Genomic DNA, 10,215 nt, shown 5'->3' with positions numbered 1-10,215 from the left:
AAAAAAAAAAAAAAAAGAAATTTATTTCTCCTCCTTCTGGAGGCAGGGAGGTCCAAGATCAAGGTGCCAACAGGACCTGGTCTCTGTTTCAAGATGGTGCCTTGACCCCTGCATCTCCAGAGGGGAGGAACACTCTTCCGCACATGGCAGAAGAATAGAAGCACTGAGAGAACCCACTCCTCAAAGCCCTTTTCCAAAGGCATTAAATCCACCCCCAGAGGGAGGTGCCTTCAAGGCCTAATCACCCCTTAAAGGTTCCAACTCTTAATACTATTACAATGCAAATTAAGTGTCAACCTGGGTTTTAAAGGGGACATTCAAACCATAGCACTCCTGTCTCCTACCCCAGGGTCCCAAGAGCTCCAATGCTGTAGCCAGAGGGGCAGTCACTGAACACTCATTCCCCAACCCCCACAGATGCTCGAGGTCCCCAATGTCTCCGAGCCACCAAGAGTGAGGGCTGCTGCTCCACGCCCCAAGGAGGATGCCTCAGCCGCCCGCCTGTTCCCATCTGCACCATGAGTGATGAGCGGCGGCTGCCTGGCAGTGCGGTGGGCTGGCTGGCGTGTGGGGGCCTCTCCCTCCTGGCAAACGCCTGGGGCATCCTCAGCATTGGTGCCAAGCAGAAGAAGTGGAAGCCTCTGGAGTTCCTGCTGTGCATGCTCGCAGCCACCCACATGCTCAACGTGGCGGTGCCCATCGCCACATATGCCGTGGTGCAACTGCGGCGGCAGCGCCCTGACTATGAGTGGAACGAGGGCCTCTGCAAGGTCTTTGTGTCCACCTTCTACACCCTCACCCTGGCCACCTGCTTCTCTGTCACCTCACTCTCCTACCACCGCATGTGGATGGTCCGCTGGCCCGTCAACTACCGGTGAGTGCTCAGATGTCTGGGGTTCCTAGAGAGCAGGAGTGAGCATGAAGACAGACCCTGGGGTGTGCACTGGGGACGACAGGGACTCCCAAGGGGCTGCTGGAGGTGCATGTGTAGGTGTGCCTGGGTGTACTCAAGTGTCCAGTGCAAAAGGGCTTGGAGAGGATGTGTGACAATGTGCACAAGTATCTCCTATGTGAGGGACAAGATCCTGCAGCGATGGTTGTGCCATGACTGTAATGTGCTGGGGAGAGGGGTGCAGGGGGGTCTCTAGAGGCTTGGGGAGGCCTGTGAGTGACATGGGGTTCCTCTGTTCGTCCGCCCTGTGCCAGGCTGAGCAACGCCAAGAAGCAGGCTGTGCACACGGTCATGGGTATCTGGATGGTGTCCTTCATCCTATCGGCCCTGCCTGCTGTCGGCTGGCATGACACGAGTGAGCGCTTCTACACCCACGGCTGCCGCTTCATTGTGGCTGAGATTGGCCTGGGCTTTGGCGTCTGCTTCCTGCTGCTGGTGGGTGGCAGTGTGGCCATGGGTGTGGTCTGCACTGCCATCACCCTCTTCCAGACACTGGCCACACAAGTGGGGCGCCGGGCTGACCGCCGTGCCTTCACCGTGCCCACCATCGTAGTGGAGGACGCACAGGGCAAGCGACGCTCCTCCATTGACGGCTCGGAGCCCGCCAAAACCTCGCTGCAGATCACGGGCCTCGTGGCCACTATAGTCGTCATCTACGACTGCCTCATGGGCTTCCCTGTGCTGGTGGGTGAGAGTGTCAGGTAGAAGAGTCTGGGCTCTGGGATAACCCTGGGGCTGGACACGCTCCAGGCAGTAGGTGGTTGAATCCTCAAACCCAGTCCTTTAAGATGAGATCATCCTCCCTATTTACAGGTCTGGAAACCAAGATTCAGAGAGGTATAACAACCTGCCTAAAGTCAGGGTGGCGTGGTGGGGCTTGAATGCATGTCAGGGGTCTTTCTGTGGCACTACACAGGAGTTTCTTCCCCTCACCTGAGGCCTATCTGATGTAGAGGTGGGGTAAGATCCCCATTGGCTTCCTGGTGAGCTCAGATCCCAGAATGAACAGAGGGAGCTTTGGTGGTGCAGGTAGGTAGGGCCAGTGGAGTGGGAGATAGAGCAAGGCCAGGGCAGGCCTTGAGTCTTTTTTTTTTTTGCGGTTTTTGGCTGGGGCTAGGTTTGAACCCACTACCTCTGAGGCATATGGGGCCAGCGCCCTACTCCTTTGAGCCACAGGCACTGCCCAGGTCTTGAGTGTCTTTAGGGAAGTTGCACGTGATCCTAAGTGCTAGGGAAGGTCAAGATGATGGCTGATCTGAGAACAGCCTTGATGACAAGGTGCCATGGGGCTGCCTGTAGTTCCTTCAGTGAGGCAGGGACGGGAAGTTTGGACTCAGTAGCCTAGTCCCCGATGTCCTGTCTGTAGAGTGAGACAGAATGGGGCTAGGAGGAAGGACCAGCCAGAGAGGCTTCATCTGAGCTGCCGGGCAGGGCTGTATCCCTGGACTCAACACAAGACAGAAGCTCCAGAAAGGTAAGAAGAGGGTGGCAGCTTCAGAGGCAGGTGATATGCTCAGGATGTGTGCCCCCTGCTGACCTGCTGCCCACCCCCAACCTAGCAGGCCCAGCACACCCTGCCCCTGGACACAAGATCCTCATGTGTACAGTGGGGCCTGGTGTCCCTGGTCCAATAAGGGAAGGGGCCTTGTGAAACTGCTGAGAACCAAACAGCACTGTGGGGGCAGCAGTGGAGGAGGAGAAGGGCACCCCCTTCTCTGTGCTGTTTCAGAGCCTTCCACACCTTTGGCTTGTTACATTCTGGAGCCCTTACCTCCCCCTCTGTAGGGTAGAGTGTTCTTCAGCCATTTGGCAGATGAAGAAACCAAGTCCCAAGAAGGTTTAGTAGCTTTCTGAGGGCCACCCAGCTCACAAATGGCAGACCCATGATGTCTTCTGCTCTGCTGTGGGAATCATTAAATGTCACTCAGATTACCAGGTGGGGGAGTGGAGCAATGAGGGGTCTCCTGGGATGGGAGGAATGACGGGGTGCCTGGCTAGAATGTGTCCCTTGAATCTCCTTTGGGGTCTGACCGCTAGACCTTTGGAGTAGGGGCCGGGCCACGGAGACCACTGGCTGGAGGTGAGGAGTGGCAGAAAGGTCCCTGAATAGACTTGAGATCTGGTTCTCCACGCCTCAAATTCTTCATCTCAAGAAGGAGGCATCAGATGCAGTGGCTTATGCCTGTAATACCAGCACTTTGGGAGGCTGAAACAGGAGGATTGCTTAAGGCTAGGAGTTTGAGACCAGCCCAGGCAACATATCAAGACCCCCATCTCTACCACAAAAAATTTAAAAACTTAGCCAGGTGTGGTGGCACATACCTGTAATTCCAGCTGCCCTAGAGGCTGAGGCATGAGGGTCTCTTAAGCCCAGGAGTTTGAGTTGCATTGAGCTATGATACTACTACACTCCAGCCTGGACAACAGAGTGAGACCAGACTGTACCACTACTGCTTGGTACACTGTGAAGTACTGTGCACACACTGAGGATATGATTGTTCATCTTGGCCAGGTGACCTTCACAAGACAGGGCCTTCTATTATTATTTTTTTTTTTTGGCAGTTTTTGGCTGGGGCTAGGTTTGAACCCGTCACCTCTGGTATATGGGGCTGGCGCCCTACTCCTTGAGCCACAGGCGCCACCCAGGACAGGGCCTTCTACATTACATTCTAGCTCTTACCTCTTCTGGGAGGTGGATTATCGATGTGCCATAAAGATGGGATAACTGAGGCTTGGGGGTCCTACTGGGTGCCAGGCTGAGTGCTGTGCCCACAGGTGGTGAGCTTCAGCAGCCTGCGGGCAGACGCCTCGGCACCCTGGATGGTGCTCTGTGTGCTGTGGTGCTCCGTGACCCAGGCCCTGCTGCTGCCTGTGTTCCTCTGGGCCTGTGACCGCTACCGGGCTGACCTCAGGGCTGTATGGGAGAAGTGTGTGGCCCTCATGGCCAACGATGAGGACTCTGATGACGGTAAGAATGGCCTGAGAACTGGCCCCCGGGAGAAGTGGCATCTGCAGTGAAGTCCTGGTCAGTTAGCTGATGCCCCATGATCCTTCGGTGACTCCATTCTCAACAATCAGAGAGTGTACTTGAATGCCTAAGGGACCCTAGCTAAATTCCCAGAGGACTTTCTCTTATCTGGCTTGGCTGCTCTGAAGTTCCAGTTAATCTAATGTTCTGGTTAACAGAGAGGATCTGTGGACACCAAACTGTGTCCCACTGTGCGCTGGGCTAACCCCCCCAACCTTAAGGGTCCACAGTAAACTGCCCCAGGGCCTCCTGTAGATCCAGATCCAGTCTTCCCCACCCTAGACTAAGCCTTTGTTAGGTGCCAGGCACTGCCAGCCCCTTATACTGCCAGCCCCTGGGACCCTGTTCCCAGGCTCCCAAAGAAACCTCAGGTCTCACCCCTTATCCTAGATGAGGAAATGGCCCAGTATGTGACCTCCCCCTTCCCTGGCTTACAGCTAAATGGCGGCAGAATCAGAATTTGAACCCAGAACCCTGCTCCTTCCCTTTTCAGCTAAGCAGCCCACTGCCTGTGCATGTCTGGGAGGAGGAGGCCTAGGATTCCCTCTTAAGTGCCTCCAAGTTCCCTCAGCCCTAAACCTCTGCCTCACTCTGCAGAGACTAGCCTGGAAGGTGGCATCCCCCAAGATCTGGTGTTGGAGCGTTCCCTCGACTACAGCTATGGAGGTGATTTTGTGGCCCTGGACAGGATGGCTAAGTATGAGATCTCTGCCCTGGAGGGGGGCCTGCCCCAGCTCTGCCCACTGCAGCCCTTGCAGGAGGACAAGATGCAGTACCTGCAGGTAAGGACAGAGGCCCAGCATGTGGTTGGCAGGATATTCTGACCCCCCCAAAGCCATTCATCTTGGAGCTCGTCTCATGTCCCCTGTGCCTCTAGGGACTGGCCCAACGTCACAGACCCTGTGCCCAGGCAGGGAACCCCAACTGATGCCCCTATGCTCCCTGTTGCCTGAGTTATTTTCTCCTTGCTCAGTACCCTTCCCAGTACCTTTTATCCAACCGGCCTGAGCTACTGATGGCAACACTGAGACTCCCAGAAATTGTCAGTAGCACCCTATCTCACAGCTCCAAACCAGGCTGCCCTGGCCCACAGTCTAGTTCCTGACCCACAAGTGGCCCTGCCCAGATGTGGTTCGGCGGGAACTCCTGTGTTGGGAGAGGGCAGCTCCAGATTAAAGCCTGCTCTGCCCTAGCAGGTCCCACCCACGCGGCGTTTCTCCCACGACGATGCAGAAGTGTGGGCCGCAGTCCAGCTGCCCACTTTCCTGCCGCGCTGGGGCTCCGGCGAGGACCTGGCCGCCCTGGCGCGCCTGGTGCTGCCTGCTGGGCCTGACTCAGGCCGCAGCGGCCTGCTGGCCTTCGGCAAGGACGCGCCCCCCTTCCGTCCGCGACGCCGATCGGCGGAGAGCCTGCTGTCCCTGCGCCCCCAGACCCTGGACGGCGGCCCGCGCCGCGCCCACGACTCGCCCCCCGACAGTCCCAGCAGCTCGCGTCGCCGCCCTGGGCCCGGCGCCCGCTCCGCCTCGGCCTCGCTGCTGCCGGACGCCTTCGCCCTGACCGCCTTCGAGCGCGAGCCGCAGGCTCTGCGGCGCCCGCCGGGGCCCTTGCCCGCTGCGGCTCGCGCCCCAGACGGCGCGGAGCCGGGAGAGGCCCCGACGCCCCCTGGCGGCCCTCAGAGGAGCCCCGGGCCGCGCCCGGCCGCGCATGCGCACGCCGAAGCCCTGCGGACACGCTTGAGTGCATCGTGGGGCGAGCCCGGGGGCCTGCGCGCGGTGGGTGGCGACGGCAGCACCAGCAGCTTCCTCAGCTCGCCGTCGGAGTCCTCCGGCTACGTCACACTGCACTCAGACTCGCTGGGCTCGGCGTCCTAAGACCCACCAGCACCTCTTCCTGACGCTGGGCAGGCCGAGTGGCCTGCAGGTCACAGCACCAAAGATGCCACTTCTGTCCCGCGCGCAGACATGTGTCACCCCTCCAGGGGTGAGTGGGTGGCAGCTTCAGCGCCTTTGTTCTCCTGCTGCTCCCTGCCGGCATTGCCTGGGGGCGACTGCTGCCCTGCACGATTGTGCTGGGCACCGACCAACTGTTGGGCATGGCATCCTGGAGGCAGGCTGAGGCTGGGCTTGGGTAGTGAGAGTGCGTGCTCCTCTGGCTCCTCTGGCTCTCCCCAGCTCCAGGCAACTGGGCTGAGAGTTAGGGAAACCCTGGGCCTGGGCCACCCATCAGATAAAACAAAGCTGCTCCTTGCCAGAGCAGAACAGGAGCAGCCGGCCACTGGGCCACGCCCTACACTGTAACTGTCACACCCCAGGATGGAGTGTAGAGGGTCTCTAAGCACAGGGGTCTTCAGAGCCCAAACAAGCTCTCTGACCAGGTCTCCCTGTTTCCGACCTGTTCTGCCTCAGTTTCCCCATCTGTGATGAACAGGTGACCATGTTAACTCTCAGGGCCGTTTGAAGAATTCTCCTGGTCTGTGTACTCTGGCCACTGAGTGGACCAGGTGTGAGAGTAGTCTAGGACCCTCTGTGGGTCCTTTGTGGGGGTCACTTTTCAGCAAGTGGCCTGGTATGGCACCCCAGGCCTGAAGCCTCTCTCTCAGTACCCCTTGCCTCCTTGGGGGCTCACACCCACCCCACTAAGCACAACACTTTTGCATTGACACCACAGCCACCTGACCACTGTTTCCATTCCCACCCTCATCACTCTGCTATTGCTGTTACCTGTCCCCAATACATCAGCTACCCCTGACCCAATCCATGAAGGTAGTAGATATAGGGTGGAGAGGACTAAATCAGAGAGGCCTGGACTTCCTTGTCCTCATGCCCATCCCCAATCTCACCTCCCCCACCTGTGCAGGTCTGGCACCTGGCAAGAGACCTCTTCTCCCAGGGAGAGGGCTTTTTTTCTTAACTTTCCCTCCTGGGCAGACCCCATACAGGCCTTGGCTTTGCCACAGGCCCTCGGTCTTGAGCTGGTAGGATGGGGGCCAGTGCAGAGGCTGTTTCCTCCAGGCCTTGTCTCTATGCAGTGGCCCCTTAATGTGAAGACTGGTGCAGTGTCCAAGGCCAGCACAGAGTCAGCTTGTACCCTCTGCCCCTTCAGGTGGCCAAGCCCACCTTCTCACCCTCTGGACATGGTTCCAGCCCCAGGAGATGCTGCTGGGGGGAGGCTGTCCAACTCTGTCTCTGCCTCAGAGACCCCTACCAGTCCCTGTCTGTGGGGTAACTGGGGGATGAGTTGGCCACAGGGGACTGAGCAAGGCAGGGGACTGCAGTCCAGACATGGACAGGCAAGGGGCCACCTCTGGCCCATGCTGCTGTGCCTTCAAGGACCGATGTGATATGCGGGGGCAGAGGTCACCACCTAGCCACTGTCTCCTGCATTTTAGGGGCATTTGTCCACTTGTCAGCTTGGGTTTTCACCCATTTGCCACCTTGAATTTTTGCTCTGCATATTTCATATCCAATGGCAATACTCGAAGGGGCTGAATTCCCCTGAAATCACTTCACTCCTGAAGTTTCTACAAAAATAAAGGGGAGAACCCCAAGTGAAGGACCTGGGGCCTGAGCTCTCTCCCAAACCTTGTCCAGCCTCCCAGCCTGTTTGCTGCACTAAGGAGCTTGACCCCAGGCTTACCAGGAGGGAGCTCTGTCTTGGTACCACCACCCAGCCTGGAAGCCAGGATCCCTTTGTAGTTTTTTGACAACTGAGCATTTCTTCTGTACAGGACCCAATAAAAACGTCCTTAAGATTTTCACCTGGCATTCTTTTTTGAGACAGAGTTTCACTGTATTGGGTAGTGTGCCAATGCGTCATACCTCACAGCAACCTCAAACTTCTGTGCTCATGTGTCCTGCCTCAGCCTGCTAGGACTACAGGCCTGAGCCACCGGCTGGGCCTTCACCTGGCATTCTGAGGCTGCTTCCTTGGAAAACTCATCTATAACCTAACAGCAGGGCCCAAATTTCCCTTCGTCTGGAACTTGATTTCCTCTGCTAGGAATCCAATTCCTTTGAGTGGGATGTACTGTTTCTCCCGGCAAATGCTGGGGTCCCACCTAAGAGTCAGTGAGGACCTGGAGCAGAACTAGCTGTGCTGGTTGCAATCTCTGCCACAGGGATGGTATCTGGGGCCGCCAGTCACTGTAAACTTGATCAAGAATGAGTAGGACAGAATAAGCCCCAGCTTGAGAGACTCAGGCCGGTTGCCCATCCCTGTCCCTCATCCCTCCTGCGTGCACCTTCTGAATTTGCGAGGGTACACGGCGCAAGGACGCCACCTGCTGGGCGGCAGGACTCATCCTGGGCACTCCCCATCTCACAACTGCAGGAAGCGGAGACCCGAGCAGCCACCCTCCGACCCCGCCGCTCTGGCGCACTCTCCCTCGCCCGCAGCGTGAGGTGGGGGAGCCAGGCTGCTGAGCCACTGAGGGTCTCGCTCTTCCTGAGATCGGACCAGGAAGTGTTTAATGCACCGGGCACGGGCAGGGCAAGAAGTGCTTCTATAAAAAGTTGGTATTTGTGGTTCAAAAGGTAGGCATCGTGGGAGAAGTTAGAACCCACCTTCGGATTCACACCGTCTTTATTTCGAGTTACAAGTTGGTGGGAAGAAGTGCGGGGAACCCTTATCCCTCACGCCCAAGCTGCCCCTCGTGGGCCCGGGCCAGCGCAGCCATTGCTTCTTCGTTTATGGACGAATAAACAGGCCTAGAGCGCTCGAGGGCCAGGGAAGTTTTGGGTCCTAGAGAGGTCCGGAGGCGCGTGCTCAGTGAGGCCCAGGTCTGGCATGTGGGCCAGGGGTCTTTGCCGAGAAGGCCTGTCCTTCTCGTGAGAGGCGTCCGGCTTACTTTTTCAGCCCTCAAGTCAGTGCGAACTAGGAAAGGGTCCTTCAAGGAACCTGCGTGGGGCTGCGAGTCCGGGCGGAACTCTGTGCAGCCAGTAGGCGGGGCTTGAGAGAGGCGGGGCTTCCTAGAAGGGCGGGCGTTGGAGACTGCGCGAACCCGGAGCGCGCGCGCCGCCGGCAGAGAGGGTAGGGATCGGTGGAAGCCGAGAGGGCCCTGGGTGAGGGTGGGCTAGGGGGCCCCTCGACGGGGCGGGGCGGGGCCTGGCCCGCTTTGTGCCTGTGGGAACTGGGCGCCCGCTGCCTGTTGAATGGGCTGGGGCGGGGCAGCGATTCTCCTCGCTGCGAGGGGTCTGCTCTGTGCTGCTGCCAACTGCTACCTTCCCACCACTGAGGGGCCGCTGGGCGGGAGTGGAGGCGGGCTGTCTGCCAGGGGCCCCTGGGAAAGGGGCACAGCCCAGCCCCACAGGAGGGTGGGAGTATGAGCGAGCGGGTCGGGCCCGAGCAGGTGGGACTGGAGTGGACTACCCGGTACGCGCGTGGCTCCGTGTATTTCCCTCCGCGGCGCTCGCGAGGCCACCCCGCCCCAAGACCAGAACAGGCGATTGAGAGGTCCTGGCAGTCACCAAGGGCATGCTCAAGATAGTCTCTGTGTCCCCAAGCTAGATGGGGATCCCCTTGAGTCCCAGGCCACGCCCAGGCTTCACCAGGGCCGCCACACGCGCAGTCCCGACCCTGGGCTCTCGGCGCGGCGGCGCGACGCTGGCAGCGGCGCTGGGACGTTGGAGGGCGAGTTGGGGAGACCTCCGGGGAAGAGGAGCCGGGGTGGTTGGGACCGCAGGCCGCTGGACACTACAGCAGGAGCCCAGGCGGCTGGGACACAGGGGCCGCACCGCATGGGCGCCTCCAGGCCGGGGCTGGCGCTGTCCGTGGTGCTGCCATTCGCACTCTGTGGCACCAGGGGGCAGCGCAGGCCGCTGCTGCCCTCCTCTCCACGTCCAAGGACCTGGCTCATGCCGGGCAGGCAGCTGTGGAAGCCCGACGTGTACTCGGCTCCGCTGGGTACCAGCCAGAGGCCTGGGGAAGGGTGAATGGACGGGAGGGACAGAGAGGGGAGAATAGAAGAGAGGAGGAGGAGAGGAGAAGTATGAAGGGGAAGAGAGAGAAAGGGAGGGAAGAATTATGTTGAGGAAGGGAAAGCGACCAGAACGTCTCTCCCAGGGTCCAGACCTCCGCCCACCCAGATTACAATCCACAGCCAGCCAGGTTTTTGCTGCTCCTCCCCCCTCCTCTCACTCTCAGTGGGCTGGGCCCCCTCCCCACCCAGCTACCCATCTACATCTACCTCTGCTTTCCTCTTTATCCTCCCCCATTCTTTCTCTCTCTCTCTCTCTCT

General features: G+C 58.9%; 2 protein-coding genes across 2 annotated transcripts in view; one reads left to right on the top strand and one right to left on the bottom strand.

Moving 5' to 3' along the window:
• Positions 1-7,737, top strand: part of GPR153 (G protein-coupled receptor 153) — a 12,458-nt gene extending 4,721 nt beyond the window's left edge. Inside the window, exons 2-6 of the mRNA XM_003793226.3 lie at positions 418-874; positions 1,207-1,636; positions 3,728-3,920; positions 4,578-4,762; positions 5,177-7,737. Coding sequence (XP_003793274.2) covers positions 418-874; positions 1,207-1,636; positions 3,728-3,920; positions 4,578-4,762; positions 5,177-5,851 — 1,940 coding nt within the window. The 3' untranslated portion in view covers positions 5,852-7,737. The remainder of the gene's footprint in view (positions 1-417; positions 875-1,206; positions 1,637-3,727; positions 3,921-4,577; positions 4,763-5,176) is intronic.
• Positions 7,738-9,522: 1,785 nt separating this feature from the next.
• The window catches only part of HES3 (hes family bHLH transcription factor 3), a 1,425-nt gene continuing 732 nt past the window's right edge, over positions 9,523-10,215 (bottom strand). The window contains exon 3 of the mRNA XM_003793225.3: positions 9,523-9,896. Within this exon, the coding sequence (XP_003793273.1) occupies positions 9,523-9,896 (374 nt within the window). The remainder of the gene's footprint in view (positions 9,897-10,215) is intronic.

This window comes from Otolemur garnettii, unplaced genomic scaffold, assembly GCF_000181295.1.
Source record: "Otolemur garnettii isolate 467f Iridium unplaced genomic scaffold, OtoGar3 scaffold00067, whole genome shotgun sequence".
NCBI lineage: Eukaryota > Metazoa > Chordata > Mammalia > Primates > Galagidae > Otolemur > Otolemur garnettii.
This window is presented reverse-complemented; position numbering and strand designations above follow the sequence as displayed.